Source organism: Ylistrum balloti, unplaced genomic scaffold (assembly GCF_031769215.1).
Source record: "Ylistrum balloti isolate Yb309-2 unplaced genomic scaffold, AGI_CSIRO_Ybal_v1 Utg369972, whole genome shotgun sequence".
Classification (NCBI taxonomy): domain Eukaryota; kingdom Metazoa; phylum Mollusca; class Bivalvia; order Pectinida; family Pectinidae; genus Ylistrum; species Ylistrum balloti.
The window spans coordinates 1099561-1122574 of record NW_026782064.1 but is presented as its reverse complement, the minus strand read 5'-3'; the positions used below and the strand labels follow the sequence as shown (position 1 = coordinate 1122574).

Below are 23014 nucleotides of genomic sequence, written 5' to 3'. Positions count from 1 at the left end.
ACAGTATGTATAACTACAGTATACAGCATGTATAACTACAGTATGTATAACTACAGTATGTATAACTACAGTATACAGCATGTATAATTACAGTATACAGTATGTATAACTACAGTATACAGCATGTATAACTACAGTATGTATAACTACAGTATGTATAACTACAGTATACAGCATGTATAATTACAGTATACAGTATGTATAACTGCAGTAAAGAGCATGTATAACTACAGTATGTATAACTACAGTATACAGCATGTATATCTACAGTATACAGTATGTATAACTACAGTATACAGTATGCATAACTACAGTATGTATAACTACAGTATACAGTATGTATAACTACCGTATGTATAACTACAGTATACAGCATGTATAACTACAGTATACAGTATGTATAACTACAGAGCATGTATAACTGCAGTATGTATAACTACAGTACACAGTATGTATAACTACAGTATACAGCATGTATAATTACAGTATACAGTATGTATAACTACAGTATACAACATGTATAACTACAGTATGTATAACTACAGTATACAGTATGTATAACTACAGTATACAGCATGTATAACTACAGTATGTATAACTACAGTATACAGCATGTATAATTACAGTATACAGTATGTATAACTACAGTATACAACATGTATAACTACAGTATACAGTATGTAAAACTACAGTATACATTACATTACTGGTAAGTATATTGCATTTTGGAATACACATTTAAGTGCTCGATGAGAAATTGAGCTAAACACAAAACTTCCAACTTTAGCTTCTCAGGTCATGTATTCTTAATCTCAGAATTGTGGAATGGTATTTTTTTCAAAAAAAAAACATTGTTTCTCTACCTTACCTATATATCTAAGCCCAATGATAGTTGATTGTTCATCAAGAAATCCAGTAATATGACTGTGTACAAAATGACAAAATCCAAATGTAATCTGAAAATTATATTGCAAAAACAAGTTACAGTTAACATTTACCAAAGTTGTTTAGTGATATCTGATACAATAACTTAGTTACAACATATTATCTATGCAATTTTGTTCTCTGGATCATTCAACTCATATACAAAAATAACATGTTCTTAACTAAGTTAAAGATTTCTGTTCTGACAATTACGTCCAGAGCAACATGAAATAGAACCATTCTCCTTTGGGAAAACAGTATACCCGATAATCATCACAAATGAATCACAATCAAAACAGTTAGTGATAAACGTCATCTCTACAACACCGAATGAAAGCCTTAAACATTTGTCCACACACGCACTCACACAGAACACTGGTTACGAGACAGCAGTAGCATTCACTATATTTATTAATGCATTATGAGCGTCTGATTTTGGAAACACATTCAAAGCTGCCTTAGCTTTCTCTCCATACTCTAAACAAAGCTGTTCACATTCCTCTACTGCCTTGCTCTCCTTCACTAGTGACACAATCTGAAATAGAATGAAAAATAACAAATGTTAGTTTTTCAGAGGAATTTGATGAAAAGAGAATATTTAACTATAATTATAGATTTAAAAAGGTTAATTATTTGCAACCTTTTGTTAAACAAGGCTTCAATTAATAAATATTTCTAAAACACATTCCTGCTGGCAGATGAATGAACATACTTATGTAAAGGATTCACACAACTAATACACATCAGACTCTGGTATCCTACCTTTTTAAAGTTAAAGGTGTCTATTGGCGTTTGACTGTGTTCTAGATATTTGATGACAGGAGCAGAAGTCAGGGTTAATTCAGGTAAATGATCTTGTGGATTCAGGAATGGTTTCAGATCCTCCTGCATCTGACACAGTACAAATCATACCCATAAGCATTGGTGGTTTTCGACGAGTGTCCAAGAGAAATGATATATATACTTAAAATTGTATATCTATGTAAAACTTATATCAGACTTGCATTCCAAAATGCAATGCTTTCAAGAGGAAAAACTCTTGAATTTCAAATTCTACTTTGGAACAGAGCATATACTTCTTCAATAACAATCTACTTTGGAACAGAGCATATACTTCTTCAATAACAATCACATTGCATAGCAAATAGACTTTCATATATCACAACCAATTAGATACTCGTATGTTGTGTTTTAAGAACATCTATGAAACATATACTACTAGTCAGCAGAAAATATTTTGAGATACCTTATATATTGTATAGCAGTATTAACTATTCTGCTTGTAACCTCCATTTATACTTAAATGTAAATAAATAGCGCTCTATGGTTCTACTGTTTAAATAGCTTCCTTAACATAAAACAATAATCTACCTGGTTCTACTGTTTAAATAGCTCCCTTAACATAAAACAATAATCTACCTGGTTCTACTGTTTAAATAGCTCCCTTAACATAAAACAATAATCTACCTGGTTCTACTGTTTAAATAGCTCCCTTAACATAAAACAATAATCTACCTGGTTCTACTGTTTAAATAGCTCCCTTAACATAAAACAATAATCTACCTGGTGTGCATATGCCATGTTTTCCCCAAAGGTAAAGGCAGCGTGTAAGACCTGTTTGTCATGATTACAAAGTTCCATGGCTGACTGACAACTTCTGGCCAGTAAGCTTCCGGATGCCAGGAATGTCTGTTGCATCCAATCATCAAACCTAATACTTGTTGGCAGTACTGGTTTTCCATCCTTATCTCGCAGGTCAGTGAATTCGGATTCCATCAGATTACCAATGGCCAAGGATATGTTTTCAACAACCTGAACAGGACATATAAATTAGTATTAAAAATATGTTCCTCTTTAACTGAAAAAAATTGGTGTTGAGCAAGCAATTGAAAATGAACAGCCAGAGGATATCTTTATTCAAATTAAAGATGTAATAGAGACATAAGAAAAATAGAGACATAAGAAAAGACTAGAATATCTGCAATTACCATTAAATTATATACCATATATCCCAGTAAATAAAAATGTTTTCATTTATGTAATTGTTGTCATCATGAAATGGCTCTATTATGTGTCTTAAGTCAATATTTCTTAAATAAATGACATAAAAATTCATTTGGCTCTATTATGTGTCTTAAGTCAATATTTCTTAAATGAATGACATAAAAATTCATTTGGCTCTATTATGTGTCTTAAGTCAATATTTCTTAAATGAATGACATAAAAATTCATATAAGTATAAATAATCATGTTGCAAAATATATAGCACTCAATGAGAGCACTTTATCACTTCACCTTTGTATTGTTCAGTTCTGCTAATCCTGTACAGGCACTAGCCAATAGAAAGTCTCCACTAAGAACTGCCATTTTGTTTCCAAACTCCATGTCCTGAGCAGGGCCATCTTCTGGTGTGAGGGCCGAGAGGTTGATCACACCTTTATGGATCAGGTTTGCTGTGTAGATCATCTCCGTAATCTCTGCTAATGTCCGCTGACTGTTGAATCAATGGGTAAAAGTTAGGGGCTGGGTATAAACATATTTCTATTCCAATACAAAGATGAGAGAAAAGACATTATACAAATATGACACATTGTACATGAGGCCATTGTTATAGGATGATGATGGGGAAAGCATATAATCTATTCCCATACATTGTTGTCCAAAAAAAAAAATCAGTAAAAATTGTCTTGTTCTTAACATTTATAAATTTGTACTACAGAATCGTGTTGAGATGATATATACCCATGCATGTAAATCCAAGTTTAAATAAATCATGGACTTGGAGTGTTCATCACAGGCATCAAATTTAAGGCTTTTTACTGGCTATTTACAAGCAAAAATCCAAGAATTGCAAGAAGAAAAAAATAATGACTTGCTTTTTTCAGCAAGTGGATTCATCAGATGCAAATTGTGAGTGCCTGTCTATTCCTAACATTTCACAGAATTAAATTGTTTTTATTTTCAAAGTGTAAATATTGGGACAAAGCAGTCCTTCTATAATATTGATATGTATTGGATGAAGCAAGATAATACATTATAAATCACAAAAAACAAATTATTTGAACATGGAGATTTGCGATAATAGCAAGTAAAGTCATTTTAGCAAGTACAAATTTAAGGCACTTGCTGTTTTCAGCAAGTAACAAAAAATGTTAAATTGGAGGCCTGCATCATTAAATAATCAGTCATTTGAATCCTACAGTACTAAGGAAATTGTAACAATGATATAACAATATACAGCAAATGAAAACATTGTATCTGATAATCAAATCACAATCACAATAATGTTTCAGTTTCTTCAACAGATTCACATATAATACAATTGTACAATAGAGGATGTAATTTGTGAATAATTCATAAGTATGTATGCATATAAAATGTGAACATTTGTAGCAAACAAACCTTTTGTGAATGCCATCAACTATATCTGGATCTGATGAGTTATGGAACACACTCTGAACAGCCCCTGCTGATTTAGATATAAGGAGTACAATGAGTCCTCTGGTCTGCATGTTATATTTTCCATCCACAACAAGACCTCTAGAAGTAGATAATACAACAGAACTAGTTATCACATTTGTGATTTGTTACATATAGAACAAAGAATTTGGGAATGAAAATACGATACAGTTTATTATAATAGTACACCAATCCAGTTCCGTAATAATGTTCCGTACACGACTACACGTACACTGCATGTCATGAGCCTCGTGTATGTTGTTCAGTGTGGTAGTCACCAGCTACTACCGTCTCATCAAGGCCCTTGCTGTTTATCAGATGGTAAACCCAGCATGACACAGCAAACACGGAAAACAAATGACCAGTGTGGAATCACAAATTCAGACAAATATCCTTCTCATTTCCAAGTAGTCTGAAGGATTCTGATTATCTCTCTCGAATTTAATTTTTTGTCCGCAAACACATACCCCTATTCGTATAAAAGGCTAGTCTAATTCGCGTATCATACGGAAATGTATGCCCCGTCCCCGAGCTGTTTATAAGAAGACCACAATTACAATACAGTTAAGATTTTATTCGCCAATTAAGAGGCCCCCAGAAAGCCAGAAAGATTCACGGTTAAACATTTAACAATTAGCATTACTGAGCAAAATGTATGTCACCTTGCAGTTTTCAGGAGAGGATGTCTTGTTCCAACTAATTTCCTCATAAGCATCGCAACATTGGAAATTTCATCGCTAAGCAGACACCTTAGGCTCATGAACGACGTCGGATATCCCACGATCTTTTCTGCGTCCGACACGGCTTTGCTCCAACTAGGTCGTTTTCTCGATGTATCGCACCAAGGCCATGATGCATGCTGCCGAAGTTGAAGGCACCGCGGACATATTGGTCTCGATCGTACAAACGCATATCGAACAGTCTGGGGAAGTACCAAAAACATATTCTTTATCTAAAATTGTTACCGCTTCGTCCCCTTCTTGTCACATTTACCTAAAAAAGTTTAACCACATTTTATGCATATCAACAGCAACATTATGAAACTTTCTCTAGCATGTCATTGCTCTGTGAAAAACGTCACAAAGCAGTCGCTTAGGCGAAAATAATTAAAAAATAAAGTTCACACATCATCCCCTGAACAATATTGATAGAAAAGATAGTATTTACAATGTATTTAAATTTAGTGCAAAACCCTAGAATTACTTACTTTTTATTGTAATTATTTGCATGTTTTTTTTTTCAACGATACAAGCTTTTACACATCTTATGTGACGTAAACCACAATCAATGGGTCACATCATGGGTCATTTCGTGCCTGACGGCTGTCAAATTGTGCTAGTATGAATATATTGCAATCGTTACGTGTATTAGCCAACATGAGGTCGACTGCAAAGCGGCTTCTTGTTATACGAACGGTTAGTATGGATTGTACATAATACAGGTATCATTTTCTATCAGAATCACAACTGATCACCATGAGGGTAACGTCCATTGATAAACCGAAAGTAGGTCAACTTGACATAGTTCAATTCAGGGAATCCGATTTTTACTTTCCCTTCCAGTTCCACGAATGTACGGTCTTTATTTATATCAATTCTCGGAAATTTTCAGCGTGCTTAACATACATTTTACTCGACGTTTTGAGTTTCGCCAGTTCAGAGGATAGCAAACCGAAAGACTGTTGAAAGAAACTGTGGTATACGATATTTTTAGAAAACTAAATTAAGTATGATATATTTCTGAAAAAACGTAAGTAAAACAAGTTTATTCATATCTGTCTAAGACACGCAGACATGTGTAGATAAATGCCATTTATTTATTTATTATGAGAATGTCGTTATTTAAACATATATTCGGTGAAAAAGCATGTGAATTCTTACAAAGGGCCGGTTTCCAAAACGGCCCCTTCTCTGATTCAAATTTCCTGTTGGTGGTGCATTGCCCATGCCGTTGTGGTCACAAATCTATAAAGTATAAAGATTTAGGTCACTTGGTTTGTTTTTTTATGGCTCCTCAAAGTTGTACCTTTCAGAAGCTATCTAAGTGTTGATAAAATGTGCATGTTATGTAAAATATTAATGAAAATCTAATCAAATAATTGTCACCGTAAAGAATACATTCATGGCATGATTGTAATAAAAAATCATGTTTCCATCGCGCCATTTGGCTGTTTTATGGAAGAAACAATCTCAAAAATGCCATTTTCGATGATAACATTTTAGACACAAAAACTGTGTTTTTTAGAGAATACACCCTTTTATGGGCGTTGGATGCAAACCAATTTTTATCCTATTAAATAGTATGTAATATGCTATTGATGAGAGGAAAAATCATCAAAATGTAAGTGGTGGAACATTTTCAAATGTTGGGTTGAATTAGCCTATGGTTGAATTGCCGATTTTCGACTTTCTTTAGATAATTAACAAAAAAACGAGAGTATTTGCTCGGTATGTTGAGAATATGTACACAGATATGAAAAAAAAGTGAGAGAAACACTTTTTCATAAAAAAATCCAAGATGGCTACTTCGCAAGTCCCTGTGGTTGAAGACATTGGCTGACAAATAGACAGAACAACAAACAAAACGTGTTCCTTATGATTTTGGTTGGTTTTCGCATTTACGGGAGTTTTCATAGCTACGGGCGATTGTATAATACCTATATTTATAAGTTTGGTTAGTCACATGGTAATGGGGATCTTTCATATCGAGCCCCAAACATACTTTCGACATATGCACATTGTTGCCGCATGGAAAACTATTTCAAGTTTTGTCGGAATTTCTTTACCAGTGGTTGTAATGGTCGAGGGTTTTCCAGCGTCCTGTAATACCCAAGGTAGTACAAGATACTGGAGATGTGCGCACACATTCCCATCGTTCTCTCTCCAACTGGGCACTGGCAGTAGTAGTCCTTTATTGGGGCCTCAACATCGGGTGAAACGGTGAACCGTATCCAAACGTTATATTTCGTTTGGCTTTTGTGTCGAGAATGTATTTGACATCGGAGAAGGTCTGGGGAGTGCTGGTAAAGCCACACCTCATAGTCGCCGTCATCACTTAAATGTTCCGCGATGTAACCAGGAGCCAGAGATATCTGATACGTTCCACACGTAATGGTTCTCAAGTAATCAAGATCGAGACGGGGAAACAGTACTTTATTTTATTTTTTTTTTTTTACACATCATAAAACTGTCATGAAAATATCCGCTCTGATATTCAATATAAAAGTTTGTATATAATAAGCTATATAATAGGGTTTCAGACAAGGTTGTTACTCATTTCCCCTTTTCTTTCAATTTACAACCACATTCAGGCGGCGATATGAGAACGTTCCACCACATGGAATTAGCTGATTTTTGGTACACACATGAAACAAGTAAAGCTCTATCCGATTTTCTGATGGAAATTTGCATCCAAAACTATATAACGGGAGAAAATTGCAAATTTATGGCATTTTTCTTCATAATTATGTCTCTGCAAGTGCATTTTCATCCGAGAATATTTTTTTTTTATGTTTTATGAATAAACACGATGTTTTGGAAATATTTATCAAAAGAAATTTATACTATGTTGCGAATTACAATTTCGAGATAACCTTCTTTTATTTACGAACTTATGTCTTTGATGCTGAAATTGACAACTTTATAAAAAATACATTTTCACTGAAATTATGAAATCTGGGTGTCGGAAAGGTGTAAAAAATTTTTTTCGGAAAAGAAAAAAACAGTAGTTGAGCTAGATAAGAAATTATACGGGGGCAGGCTCCTATGGAGAATTAACATTAATGGAAACAGGCCCTTTTAATGTATGTAAATTCTTACAAAGTTTGAATGCCCCATCATTTTATGCCCTTTGTCACAGAAGGCTCTCAATATTTGTAAACTGATTGTAGTTAACTCATCTTCTGAAGGTACGAGCAGAGACTTCTTAGGTTTGATTTTAACAGTTGAACATTTTTTGGTTAAAAAAGACAAAGTGGATTATGTCAACATGGGATTATGTTTAGTATTTGGTAAGGAAACTGCATATAACTCCATGTGTCACTACAGGCGATAACCTCATCTGTTTATACACACTAAAAATAATTTGAAAATTGGATGTAGTGGAATTTCATTTATTACTCAGTTGTTGTGTTTGTTTATTTTTTTGCTCCTCCCAATAATTTGAAAATTGGCTCTTCCATGTTGAATAATGGAATTTCATTTCATCAAATTGCATTTATTTAATTAGCTAATATGAGGCAAAAGCAAGCTCAGTTGTTGTGTTTGATAATTATTTTTTTGCTCAATTCCCATTATTCCTCTAGGTTTGTAAATTTGTAGTTAACATAAATGTTAATTTTCAATTAATCTATAAAGCCGAGACAACCTACCAACAGTCATTAACCTCAGCTCTCCCATGTTGAATAATCAATCTAAAATTTGCAGAAGAAAAATTTCCATCAGTTGTTTATTTTGCTTTATTTATCACAGACTTTAAAGGTTGTTAAAGGCTGCAACCAGCCATGCAATACCGACAAAGTAGTGCGGGTGCCTCCTTAAACAGATCAAGGTCTGAGTGTCCTTATAAAGGCGTAGTTCTTGGTATGGCCTGTTGTAGTAATTTCTCAGTAATGCTCCAATTTCCCTCATAATGCAAAGAAAAATACAGGTAAACATGTCTTTAATTTTTTATGTTTCCTTGTTGTGGAGATTATACTGTGATTTAAGTTAAGAGATGTGTATAGTAAATTGGAATTTAAGTGCTAAGTTAAACATTGTGATAGTTAAATTTTGCATGTTTTGATGTCTATGTGTAATGTTTTAATGTTTTGAAGATTTTTTGTTGTTTAGGTGTCTGTGTGTAATATTTTAATGTTTTGAGGTGTGTGTGATATTTTAATGTTTTGAAGACTTTTTGTTGTTTCGGTGTCTGTGTGTAATATTTTAATGTTTTGAAATTTTTGTTGTTTAGGTGTCTGTGTGTAATATTTTAATGTTTTGAGGTGTGTGTGATATTTTAATGTTTTGAAGACTTTTTGTTGTTTCGGTGTCTGTGTGTAATGGTTTAATGTTTTGAAGACTTTTTGTTGTTTCGGTGTCTGTGTGTAATGTTTTAATGTTTTGAAGATTTTTTGTTGTTTAGGTGTCTGTGTGTAATATTTTAATGTTTTGAGGTGTGTGTGATATTTTAATGTTTTGAAGACTTTTTGTTGTTTCGGTGTCTGTGTGTAATATTTTAATGTTTTGAAGACTTTTTGTTGTTTAGGTGTCTGTGTGTAATATTTTAATGTTTTGAGGTGTGTGTGATATTTTAATGTTTTGAAGACTTTTTGTTGTTTCGGTGTCTGTGTGTAATGGTTTAATGTTTTGAAGACTTTTTGTTGTTTCGGTGTCTGTGTGTAATATTTTAATGTTTTGAGGTGTGTGTGATATTTTAATGTTTTGAAGACTTTTTGTTGTTTAGGTGTCTGTGTGTAATATTTTAATGTTTTGAGGTGTGTGTGATATTTTAATGTTTTGAAGACTTTTTGTTGTTTCGGTGTCTGTGTGTAATGGTTTAATGTTTTGAAGACTTTTTGTTGTTTCGGTGTCTGTGTGTAATGGTTTAATGTTTTGAAGACTTTTTGTTGTTTCGGTGTCTGTGTGTAATGTTTTAATGTTTTGAGGTGTGTGTGATATTTTAATGTTTTGAAGACTTTTTGTTGTTTCGGTGTCTGTGTGTAATGGTTTAATGTTTTGAAGACTTTTTGTTGTTTCGGTGTCTGTGTGTAATGGTTTAATGTTTTGAAGACTTTTTGTTGTTTCGGTGTCTGTGTGTAATGGTTTAATGTTTTGAAGACTTTTTGTTGTTTCGGTGTCTGTGTGTAATGTTTTGAAGACTTTTTGTTGTTTCGGTGTCTGTGTGTAATGTTTTAATGTTTTGAAGACTTTTTGTTGTTTCGGTGTCTGTGTGTAATGTTTTAATGTTTTGAAGACTTTTTGTTGTTTCGGTGTCTGTGTGTAATGTTTTGAAGACTTTTTGTTGTTTCGGTGTCTGTGTGTAATGTTTTAATGTTTTGAAGACTTTTTGTTGTTTCGGTGTCTGTGTGTAATGTTTTAATGTTTTGAAGACTTTTTGTTGTTTCGGTGTCTGTGTGTAATGTTTTAATGTTTTGAGGTGTGTGTGATATTTTAATGTTTTGAAGACTTTTTGTTGTTTTGATGTCTATGTGTAATGTTTTAATGTTTTGAAGACTTTTTGTTGTTTCGGTGTCTGTGTGTAATGTTTTGAAGACTTTTTGTTGTTTCAGTGTCTGTGTGTAATGTTTTAATGTTTTGAAGACTTTTTGTTGTTTCGGTGTCTGTGTGTAATGTTTTAATGTTTTGAAGACTTTTTGTTGTTTCGGTGTCTGTGTGTAATGTTTTAATGTTTTGAAGACTTTTTGTTGTGTGTCTGTGTGTAATGTTTTGAAGACTTTTTGTTGTTTCGGTGTCTGTGTGTAATGTTTTAATGTTTTGAAGACTTTTTGTTGTTTCGGTGTCTGTGTGTAATGTTTTAATGTTTTGAAGACTTTTTGTTGTTTCGGTGTCTGTGTGTAATGTTTTAATGTTTTGAAGACTTTTTGTTGTTTCGGTGTCTGTGTGTAATGTTTTAATGTTTTGAGGTGTGTGTGATATTTTAATGTTTTGAAGACTTTTTGTTGTTTTGATGTCTATGTGTAATGTTTTAATGTTTTGAAGACTTTTTGTTGTTTAGGTGTCTGTGTGTAATGTTTTGAAGACTTTTTGTTGTTTCAGTGTCTGTGTGTAATGTTTTAATGTTTTGAAGACTTTTTGTTGTTTCGGTGTCTGTGTGTAATGTTTTAATGTTTTGAGGTGTGTGTGATATTTTAATGTTTTGAAGACTTTTTGTTGTTTCGGTGTCTGTGTGTAATGTTTTAATGTTTTGAAGACTTTTTGTTGTTTCGGTGTCTGTGTGTAATGTTTTAATGTTTTGAGGTGTGTGTGATATTTTAATGTTTTGAAGACTTTTTGTTGTTTTGATGTCTATGTGTAATGTTTTAATGTTTTGAAGACTTTTTGTTGTTTCAGTGTCTGTGTGTAATGTTTTAATGTTTTGAAGACTTTTTGTTGTTTCAGTGTCTGTGTGTAATGTTTTAATGTTTTGAAGACTTTTTGTTGTTTCGGTGTCTGTGTGTAATGTTTTAATGTTTTGAAGACTTTTTGTTGTTTCAGTGTCTGTGTGTAATGTTTTAATGTTTTGAAGACTTTTTGTTGTTTCGGTGTCTGTGTGTAATGTTTTAATGTTTTGAAGACTTTTTGTTGTTTCGGTGTCTGTGTGTAATGTTTTGAAGACTTTTTGTTGTTTCGGTGTCTGTGTGTAATGTTTTAATGTTTTGAAGACTTTTTGTTGTTTCGGTGTCTGTGTGTAATGTTTTAATGTTTTGAAGACTTTTTGTTGTTTCGGTGTCTGTGTGTAATGTTTTAATGTTTTGAGGTGTGTGTGATATTTTAATGTTTTGAAGACTTTTTGTTGTTTTGATGTCTATGTGTAATGTTTTAATGTTTTGAAGACTTTTTATTGTTTCGGTGTCTGTGTGTAATGTTTTGAAGACTTTTTGTTGTTTCAGTGTCTGTGTGTAATGTTTTAATGTTTTGAAGACTTTTTGTTGTTTCGGTGTCTGTGTGTAATGTTTTAATGTTTTGTGGTGTGTGTGATATTTTAATGTTTTGAAGACTTTTTGTTGTTTCGGTGTCTGTGTGTAATGTTTTAATGTTTTGAAGACTTTTTGTTGTTTCGGTGTCTGTGTGTAATGTTTTAATGTTTTGAGGTGTGTGTGATATTTTAATGTTTTGAAGACTTTTTGTTGTTTTGATGTCTATGTGTAATGTTTTAATGTTTTGAAGACTTTTTGTTGTTTCAGTGTCTGTGTGTAATGTTTTAATGTTTTGAAGACTTTTTGTTGTTTCAGTGTCTGTGTGTAATGTTTTGAAGACTTTTTGTTGTTTCGGTGTCTGTGTGTAATGTTTTGAAGACTTTTTGTTGTTTCGGTGTCTGTGTGTAATGTTTTAATGTTTTGAAGACTTTTTGTTGTTTCAGTGTCTGTGTGTAATGTTTTAATGTTTTGATGACTTTTTGTTGTTTCGGTGTCTGTGTGTAATGTTTTAATGTTTTGAAGACTTTTTGTTGTTTCGGTGTCTGTGTGTAATGTTTTGAAGACTTTTTGTTGTTTCGGTGTCTGTGTGTAATGTTTTAATGTTTTGAAGACTTTTTGTTGTTTCAGTGTCTGTGTGTAATGTTTTAATGTTTTGAAGACTTTTTGTTGTTTCGGTGTCTGTGTGTAATGTTTTAATGTTTTGAAGACTTTTTGTTGTTTCGGTGTCTGTGTGTAATGTTTTAATGTTTTGAAGACTTTTTGTTGTTTCAGTGTCTGTGTGTAATGTTTTAATGTTTTGAGGAACTGGTGATGTTAAGGTGTCTGTGTGTAATGTTTTAATGTTTTGAGGAACTGGTGATGTTTTGATGTCAGTGTGTCCTGTCTATAACATATATTGAGATAAATGTTGGTAGGGGCCTTATTTTATGGATATACAGATTACTTGAAACATATCCTTGTATATTTACATAAATAACAAATTAAGACAATTTTTACCCAGCCCTCAAACTAACAACTAATAGCACCATTAAAATACACTTGCCAAGAAATATTTGAAAGGACTTTATAAATACTGACTTGTATTATGTACCAAACATTGGTAATGCAACAGCTCTACTGAAATTCAAATTGTTTGTTTTTCTGACATTGAAATGATAAGTTTTAAATGATTAATGAATCTGTTTTAAGTTGACATATTACAAATAATTTTTTCAGCATCTGAAGTACATGCCAGGTATAACCATTACTGTTCCCCAATGCCGAAGTATGAATGGTGGGAGTGACCCGTCCTCTGTACGGAATGTGGAAAGCACCTCCCACTTTTTAGAATCTGTGTTTAATTCACCTGAAATCAGCGTTTTATCTTCAGAGGTAATGCATTCTCTTTTGCCTAATTATGTCAGACTTTGATTACAGGTGTAAATGTAAATACAAACTTATGCAGGTTTATTATGAAACTTTTTCTTACTGCCATATAATGACATATCCGATCATTATGAACTGCCTCATTGTTGTAGGTCAAAGGGAGATAATCCCTTTCAGATGTTGCTGTAGTAATAATTTTTTTGTGAACCTTTTTCTTATGTTTTTATATATTCAGGCAAAATGTCAGAGGTTTGTGAAACACTACAGTGACCTTAATGCAGAAGAAAAGTTGACATTCCTGAAGGTCTTGTCACAACAGTACAGTGTAAATCAGGACAGTGTGTTGCTGGCTGCAAAAGGAGTCACATTAGCACAGGTAAAACATAACTTGGAATCACCAAATTTCAGGTAGAGCATTTTCTGGAATTATCTTATCACAGGTAAAACTTAATCTGGAGTTACCTTGTCACAGGTTAAACTTCATCTTGATATAACTTATGGTGGGACGGGTAAAACATAACATGGCATGGAATCATCTTATCACAGGTAAACTATTACCTAGAATCACCTGATCACAGGTAAAATATTATCTAGAATCACCTGATCACAGGTAAAATATTATCTAGAATCACCTGATCACAGGTAAAATATTATCTAGAATCACCTGATCACAGGTAAAATATTATCACCTGATCACAAGTAATATTATCTACCTGATCACAGGTAAAATATTATCTAGAATCACCTGATCACAGGTAAAATATTACCTGGAATCATCTGATCACAAGTAAAATATTATCTAGAATCACCTGATCATAGGTAAAACATAATTTGGAGCTACCTTATCACAGGTAAAACATAACCTGAAATCACCTTATCACAGGTAAAAGATGATCTGGAAACACTTTGTCACAGGTATCATGTGATGTTGAGTCATATTAGTAAATATACAGAGTGATATTGAATCACTTTAGTTGATATATCATATGATATTGTGTCAGCAAGATGTCTTGTAATATTGAGTGATCTAAGCACAAGGATGTGATATTCAGACACCTTAGTGCTGGTATCAGAAGATATAGAATCACCACATCAAAGAAATTATATAAATATAGCTCTGTTTCTAGGGACGAGGTGAAGCAGCTTTACTGAAGTCTGAGGAGCGGTTACGTAGCACTCTCGTGCCTCGCTACCAACAGCTGTTCCAAAAGATTGGCAGAATAGAGGGTGGGGTCAAATTCCTGGTGAATATGAGGGCTGACATACTGGTAAGATCAAATGAAGACATAATGGAGATTTTCAACAGTGGAATCCATTAGGCTATCATTAACATAACAAATATGTAGTGAGGTTACAAAGTAAATTCTATTTCATCATTTGAAGTTTAAACTGATTTGTATAAAACATTCAAATGTACATCATATGTATGTTGCTCACCTTATACTTGGATCTAAATTAGGGGCACCAGTGAGGCAGTTCTCATCTACTGCAAACTTTTCTACAAAACTTGACTTTCTGGAAACTAGTATCAAGGACCAAATAGACAGTATGCTAACATTATATTAACAGATTTAGAGGATGTCTTTGGGCTGCCTGATCATTTAGACTATTATCTGTTTAAATGGCAAAGCTTGAGAGAAATTTGAAAATTGTCTTTTGTGTGTAATTAATTGTATGCCTTACAGAGAGGGAAATTGAGGGGAAAACAATACAAGCTTTTTGACAACTGTTTTTATACACTGTTTTTGTTACAGACCAAGGCTTCAACAATTCACTGTGAGAAAGAGTTTGCTAGACTGAAGGTGCTGCAAAACTCTATAAGGGAGCTGTTGACGTTTTGGTTTTCTGTTGGATTTCTCAAGCTACAACGTATCACGTGGGAGTCATCATGTGACATGGTTCAGAAGGTTATTATTTTTCATAGATTTACCCACACTTCTTGAGTTTTCATTTGGTTACATAACTTTAAACAGTTTCAAGTTTTATGAGATGATGTGTATCTTGGTGGAATGTCTATTACTTTGATAACTTCTGTGTACTGCTATCTCATCAGAAAGTTTACTTGTACTTTGTCAATATACTCCATGTATCTAGACTAGACTTGATATTGGGGTAAATCTAAGGAAGATGGGCCCCAATCTATTTTTCTCTCTTTTCTGAAAATTCTTCATCTGTCTTGTTATTTACCTGTGACTGTATGAGAAAATCGTATGTGTAGAAAGAGCTGTTATAACTTCAGATATCAGACTATGAAGCTGTGCACCCTATTAGGAACTGGGCAGACTTGAAGCGACGTGTGGGCTCATATCGTAGATGTTATGTCTTCACACACAAAAGTATGCCCAAAGAACCGGTCGTGGTTCTCCACACGGCTCTCACACAGGACATATCAACCAGTATTCATGTAGGTATTGGTGGAACACAGTGCACATTGAACAATTCATTTTTAGAGTCTGTTTATGACAGCTAATAAATTCAAGTCAGTTTCTTCTGAATTTCCTCATGTACATATTGATAATACAAGCAAGTGATGATGTGGTCCTTACTTGTACCTGATTCCATTATGACAGTTAATGGTTTTGTGAGCATCTTATATACAACATAAAGTCATTTATTTACATAAAGAAATCTTCCTGATGCACTGTTTGTAGTTAAAGATGAATTCTCAGCTTTTTTATTATTATTTCAGTCCATCATTAGAACACCATCATTAGGTCATGTAAAACAAGAGGTTGATAGCCCTCCTGTAGCTGATACAGAGGCTGAGTGCCTGACAGAGGAACCATCAAAAATATCAGCTGCTGTGTTCTACTCCATCACTTCTACACAGAAAGGTTACTGCATACCTCTGTATTCATTGTTTCTGGTATCAAATTTGTTTGTATATTAATTATTTCATCTACGGATAACTATTCTTGAGCTGAACTGGAAAATGTACCTAAAGCATCTAATACGTCTTTGATATGGCGAACATTCATTAGGATGTGGTGAAATCAAGATATTGTAGGAAACGTAAGGAATGTTTGTTTGATTTTAAAATTGATGCTTGTAAATATCAAAGTGGAGATAATCATGACTGGATTATCAGCACAGCAAATAATTTCTGGAGAAGTATTGTTGAAAAAACATCATGAAAAAAATTTTAGCAGGTGTAGTTGCAGGTAAAGTATCGGGCATTAGCGGATCTTTTCATGAATTTTTAATTTTTTTTTTTGCATAAAATCAGACTGTGAATTATTTTACAGTTTTCCTCACTTGTCTTCTCTGATACTTTTTGTTATTGTCGAAAACAATTTCAATAAAGGTAATTCATTAAAGTCCTTTATGACTTATATTGGGGCATTGTTTAGATTACAATCTTTTATTTATTGTTTTAAACAGGTTTACAAAGTGTTGACCTTGGTAATTATCTCATCAAAAAAGCCGTTCAGGAACTTCAAATGGAATTTCCAAATATCCAGAAGTTTTCTAGTCTGTCTCCAATACCTGGTTTCAAGGACTGGCTGATAATGGAGATTAATAAAAGCCTGAAAGCTGAAAGTAAGTTAGAAATAGTGAAAAAAATTCTGATCATCATAAAAATAAAGGTAAAGAAAAAGAAAAAAAGCTGTATTTGGGATTTAGCTTTTTCATTTTTTAGGAAGGTTTTTGTTAATTAAGTATTTAATGGACATGAGAGTAAACATAGGGGCAGAAAATCATAAGTTGGTTCACCACTTGTGTCTTTCTTCATCCTCGCCAGAATATATATATTTGATACTTTGTGTATTAGTATTTGATACTTTATGTATTTGTGTTAGTATTTGATACTTTATGTATTTGTGTTAGTATTTGATACTTTGTATATTTGTACAGGTATTTGATACTTTGTGTATTTGTGCTAGTATTTGCTACTTTGTGTATTTGTACAGGTATTTGATACTTTGTGTATTTGTACAGGTGTTTGCTACTTTGTGTATTTGTACAGGTATTTGATACTTTGTGTATTTGTGGTATTTGATACTTTGTGTATTTGTACAGGTGTTTGCTACTTTGTGTATTTGTACAGGTATTTGATACTTTGTGTATTTGTACAGGTATTTGATACTTTGTGTATTTGTGCTAGTATTTGATACTTTGTGTATTTGTGCTAGTATTTGATACTTTGTGTATTTGTGCTAGTATTTGATACTTTGTGTATTTGTACAGGTATTTGATACTTTGTTTATTTGTACAGGTGTTTGCTACTTTGTGTATTTGTACAGGTATTTGATACTTTGTGTATTTGTGCTAGTATTTGATACTTTGTGTATTTGTACAGGTATTTGATACTTTGTGTATTTGTGCTAGTATTTGATACTTTGTGTATTTGTACAGGTATTTGATACTTTGTGTATTTACGCTAGTATTTGACACTTTGTGTATTTTTGCTAGTATTTGATACTTTGTGTATTTGTACAGGTATTTGATACTTTGTTTATTTGTACAGGTATTTGATACTTTGTGTATTTATGCTAGTATTTGATACTTTGTGTATTTGTGCTAGTATTTGATACTTTGTGTATTTGTACAGGTATTTGATACTTTGTTTATTTGTACAGGTGTTTGCTACTTTGTGTATTTGTACAGGTATTTGATACTTTGTGTATTTGTGCTAGTATTTGATACTTTGTGTATTTGTACAGGTATTTGATACTTTGTGTATTTGTGCTAGTATTTGATACTTTGTGTATTTGTACAGGTATTTGATACTTTGTGTATTTATGCTAGTATTTGATACTAGTATTTGATACTTTGTGTATTTGTACAGGTATTTGATACTTTGTTTATTTGTACAGGTGTTTGCTACTTTGTGTATTTGTACAGGTATTTGATACTTTGTGTATTTGTACAGGTATTTGATACTTTGTGTCTTACTGTAGAGTGTGATATATTGATATGGTCTCTGTAGGTTTGTCAGAGAGTGTGGAGCCACCACTTCTGTATCAGTCAGAAATTGAGAAATTACGAGAGATAGTGGAGCCAGAAAATGCAAACATGATGACTGTTTTGAAGGGAGTGTTACAAAACCACACTTGGGTATCGAATGAACATGTATGTCAAGTGTTACAAGGACCTTTAATACGACTTTGTGCTCGGTATTTATACACAGAAAAACGACGAGGATATGCTCTCAATCCAGTAGGTATGTACAGGACTTAGAAAACTGAGGTAGTATGTTTACAATTTACATTGTAAATCTATGAGTAAGTGAGATGTTGGTCACACAGAAAAACCTGTAGTGAAGTTGTTATTTATTTAAACTATGGCACAGTTCAGAATATACCTTCAAATTACAGATTCAAGTTCAACTTCTTGTCAGTCATAGGTAGAAAAAACAGTTGTATGATGCAGTTTAATTCATTATCTGGCTCTGTTGTATCAATTTTTATCATTTTAATTTGTAAGTTGAAATAATTTATAAATGTTTTCACTTTTGTTCAATCTTTGAGACTCTGCTGATGGACTTTTAGTCTTTGTGAATTATAAACTAACTGATATATACCTAATTTCTCTAAGAGAGGATAATTTTCCTGTTTTTCAGCCAATTTTCACTTAAGTAATGGAGCAGTACTCTGGAGAATCAATTGGCTTGGTGATATGTCTATGCGAGGTATTAACCAGTCATGTGGTATGATGGTGAATTATCGCTATTTCTTGGAGAGTACAGAGGAAAACAGCCGCAGATACCTAGAGCTTAGAGAAATAACTGCATCAGAGGAAGTCAAAGAGTGGGCAACACTTACAATGTGATTTAATATCAAACTTCATAAGCATGAATAAATATTTAAAGACATGATGCAATACAACTGAATTTGTCACATTGATTCAGAGTGTGTACATGTATGCTTTCATTTGTATTCAGTGTAATGTGCCATCATTTAAGTCTGTTGTGATTTTGTGAATGACAGGTGTTAATTTGTGCCTTCCTTAATTGGAATACAAACGAGGAATGATTATACTCTGATATCTGTACCTTAATAAGGAGATATGTAATATGATCATACTCAAGATGTTATGAGTACCAATAACAAAACACTTTACTAGATACACAACTGTGTAAAATAAATAAAGCAATTGAAGCAAAATTTATCTGCCAACTCCTTCTGTGAGTATATTCTCATGAAAAAGCAAAAAAGAGGAATCTATGTTTGAGGTTTAATGAAATAAATTTATTTTCAAAAAAGAAATGATGAATAGGGGTATTAAAATTGACTATCCTGATGATTGTCAGTGGGGTATTAAAATTGACTGTCCTGATGATAGTCAGTGGGGTATTAAAATTGACCATCCTGATGATGGTCAGTGGGGTATTAAAATTGACTCCTGATGATAGTCAGTGGGGTATTAAAATTGACTCCTGATGATAGTCAGTGAAGTATTAAAATTGACTCCTGATGATAGTCAGTGAAGTATTAAAATTGACTATCCTGATGATGGTCAGTAGGGTATTAAAATTGACTCCTGATGATAGTCAGTGGGGTATTAAAATTGACTCCTGATGATAGTCAGTGGGGTATTAAAATTGACTCCTGATGATAGTCAGTGGGGTATTAAAATTGACTCCTGATGATAGTCAGTGAAGTATTAAAATTGACTATCCTGATGATGGTCAGTAGGGTATTAAAATTGACTCCTGATGATAGTCAGTGGGGTATTAAAATTGACTCCTGATGATAGTCAGTGAAGTATTAAAATTGACTATCCTGATGATAGTCAGCGGGGTATTAAAATTGACTATCCTGATGATAGCGGGGTATTAAAATTGACTCCTGATGATAGTCAGTGAAGTATTAAAATTGACTATCCTGATGATGGTCAGTGGGGTATTAAAATTGACTATCCTGATGATAGTCAGCGGGGTATTAAAATTGACTATCCTGATGATAGCGGGGTATTAAAATTGACTCCTGATGATAGTCAGTGAAGTATTAAAATTGACTCCTGATGATAGTCAGTGAAGTATTAAAATTGACTCCTGATGATGGTCAGTGGGGTATTAAAATTGACTCCTGATGATGGTCAGTGGGGTATTAAAATTGACTCCTGATGATGGTCAGTGGGGTATTAAAATTGACTATCCTGATGATAGTCAGTGGGGTATTAAAATTGACTATCCTGATGATAGTCAGTGGGGTATTAAAATTGACTCCTGATGATGGTCAGTGGGGTATTAAAATTGACTCCTGATGATAGTCCGTGGGGTATTAAAATTGACTCCTGATGATGGTCTGTGGATGTTAATATTGACTATCCTGAAGATAGTCAGTGAAGTATTAAAATTGACTCCTGATGATGGTCAGTGGAGTATTAAAATTGACTATCTTGGTGATGGTCTGTGGGGTATTAAAATTGACTATCCTGAAGATAGTCCGTGGGGTATTGAAACTGACTATCCCAATGATAGTCGAAGTTTAAAAATGGTTGTCCTGATAATGGTGGGGTGTTCAAATGGGCTTGATAATTGGCAAGGGGTTGTAAAAATTTGCTATTCTGATGTTACTGACACTTCAGAGACAATTTTCAAATGAAAATATAGCTCAAAGAGTAACTGTTTTCTGACGGAATAAGAACACCACACACTAGTGACGATTTTTATCTTTTTATTGGATACATGAAATCCTGATCATCACGATGCTCTAAATCCACCATGACAAGCCTACTTTCTTGGAACTAACTTATAGAAAACTAAAAGGTGGGCATCAAACACATTAAAATGTCAATCCGTTTGTTTAGGATAACCATACATACATGTGTGGATATAATGAGCACTGCACTGCTATATACAATGACTCATTTATGTTTGTACCTTATAGAAATTGTCTGAATTCATGTTGTCTAAATCTAATACCTAATTCAGACATGATCGCCCGTTTTGTTCAAGCCTTCAACAAATCCTGCAGAAAGCATCTGCTTCTATCCTGTACATTTATAGCTTGCTTTTGATGTCAGTATCTTTTACTTTAAATGTGTCTACTAAAATGAATGTGTATCACTGATGAAAGGCACCTATTTACCATTGCTTTCCACTTCATCATGTCCTGCAGTAAATCTGTTAGCCTCTCTTTTTTCATTGTATTGTAATAGATGCCAATTGCACACCTTTTCAAATTTTCTTGGTGGTATTCAACGCCAGCGGTCTGGATCTGAGGTCGCGGAATGTTGTGTCGGTAATCGCTAACATTAAAATGCACGTAGCATTGTCACAACTTTGGTTGTAAGAAAACCATGGAATGTGATAAAGCTGACGAACTGAGACATTTTAAAAGTTAGTAAAAGACTGGAGTATTAAGAAACTTGTCAGGTACATACTTATTTGTACACGGGTTAAATTGTGTCCACTAGTTTTAGACAAGTATGTAAGATTTTCATAGTTGGTTATTGAGAATGTACAGGTAGGTACTCATGTTCACTAAGAGGCTCTTTCTTAGGCTCGTAAAACGCACCTTTGTCCACAAAATTTTGTTTCTTCAGTATTGGTTAGTTAAACCAAGCAGTCAAACACGATGTCATAAAACCAAATACAGTTTGATTAAATCAAGAGAGTTGAAGATTATATTTTAAGGAAATACATGATATGACACATCAAACAAAGGATCTAGGATGTGTAAATTTCACGATAAAATATTTCCTGATCTACATGTATTGCCCGTGATTTATTGTTACTCTGATATCAATGCTGTCTGATAACACAGTGATTACTATGTGTTCAGAATTTGTTTGTTTGTTGTTGTTGTTTTTTAATATTTTCCCGTCATAGACTTTTTTGTGTTGTATAAACTAAATGAAGCCAAAGGCGTTGACGTCATATGTTTTTTTCTGTTTCTCTTTGTCTACCTTGGACTGTCATATACTCTGCACTGGGAATGGTCAGTTCGTATTTTTGTACAAGTAACAATTTTGTCTAACCAAAGACCATTTGATTGCGAGAATGAATGGGAATTGACGTGATATGATCATAAGCATATATTACGATGTATTCACAAATGGAAATGTTTATATGACAAACAGGATTCCGACATGCGGTGTCATTTCTGTTTCAGCGCGTTCCATTGGATCAGGAATGTATTACAAAAGTGAACACGTACAAGATAATGTTTACTAGACTGCATTTTTCTTTTCTGTTATTAAGATTTTATTAATCTTATTAAGATCGTTATTTTAATCTGTTAATGATAATATTCAGATACAAGAAGCAGACTTGATTGTAATATTGAAGTTTCGTTTTTTGAATGTTCCATTTAAGATAATGTGTTTTATTATTGTGTGAGGTGGTTGGTGTGTGTGTTTGAGGTGAGTGGTGTGCGTGTGAGTTGGCATTTAACTGTTCAATTTCTCTTTCTTAATTTCCAATCAAATTGAAATTATGATAATAATCACCTTTGTATATATATTGCCAATTTCTATACAAGGTATTAAGATATCTTAGATTTAACACGAAATTGAAAATAGTATGCTTGGTGTAATAAGGAAATAAATTTTGCATTCGTTTTTATTTTTAGGTGTGTTTGTTTATTTATATCGACGGTATGGTCCAATATTGGTACCGGATCCTAACAGACAATATTAAATAGTAAATTGCCAATGTTATATATGAAGTAATACCGACAGTGAGGACAATTAAACTGTCAA

The 23014-nt window shown here is 33.2% G+C and overlaps 2 protein-coding genes across 3 annotated transcripts; one reads left to right on the top strand and one right to left on the bottom strand.

The window, feature by feature from the left end:
• Window positions 1–712: 712 nt before the first annotated feature.
• On the bottom strand, window positions 713–5440 carry LOC132547681 (all trans-polyprenyl-diphosphate synthase PDSS2-like). The gene is made up of 6 exons (XM_060211471.1): window positions 5046–5440; window positions 4327–4464; window positions 3220–3418; window positions 2488–2736; window positions 1687–1815; window positions 713–1459 (listed from the first exon to the last, which is right to left on the bottom strand). The coding sequence occupies exons 1-6, from the start codon at window positions 5324–5326 to the stop codon at window positions 1304–1306; spliced, it is 1152 nt and encodes a 383-aa protein (XP_060067454.1). The 5' UTR covers window positions 5327–5440; the 3' UTR covers window positions 713–1303.
• Window positions 5441–5716: 276 nt separating this feature from the next.
• Window positions 5717–22877, top strand: LOC132547661 (malonyl-CoA decarboxylase, mitochondrial-like). 2 transcript variants are annotated; one of them, XM_060211446.1, is made up of 10 exons: window positions 5717–5798; window positions 13214–13369; window positions 13599–13739; window positions 14491–14631; window positions 15118–15270; window positions 15603–15767; window positions 16053–16197; window positions 16745–16903; window positions 18294–18527; window positions 18927–22877. In XM_060211446.1, exons 1-10 carry the CDS (start codon window positions 5724–5726, stop codon window positions 19133–19135), a joined length of 1578 nt encoding a protein of 525 aa, XP_060067429.1. In that variant the 5' UTR covers window positions 5717–5723; the 3' UTR covers window positions 19136–22877. The 2 variants fall into 2 exon arrangements, with proteins under 2 accessions (XP_060067429.1, XP_060067430.1); XM_060211447.1 differs by lacking the exon at window positions 5717–5798 and adding an exon at window positions 6052–6132.
• The last annotated feature ends 137 nt before the right edge of the window (window positions 22878–23014 follow it).

Coding starts and splice junctions, on each gene's coding strand:
- LOC132547681 (XM_060211471.1), bottom strand. CDS start 5,326: ATGTTTTTGGTACTTCCCCAGACTGTTCGATATGCGTTTGTACGATCG. Junction 3,419..4,326: donor GTTGATGGCATTCACAAAAG/GTTTGTTTGCTA, acceptor TTGATTCAACAG/TCAGCGGACATTAGCAGAGA. Junction 1,816..2,487: donor ACATGGCATATGCACACCAG/GTAGATTATTGT, acceptor GTACTGTGTCAG/ATGCAGGAGGATCTGAAACC.
- LOC132547661 (XM_060211446.1), top strand. CDS start 5,724: ATGAATATATTGCAATCGTTACGTGTATTAGCCAACATGAGGTCGACT. Junction 5,799..13,213: donor GGCTTCTTGTTATACGAACG/GTTAGTATGGAT, acceptor TAATTTTTTCAG/CATCTGAAGTACATGCCAGG. Junction 15,271..15,602: donor CATGTGACATGGTTCAGAAG/GTTATTATTTTT, acceptor TTATAACTTCAG/ATATCAGACTATGAAGCTGT.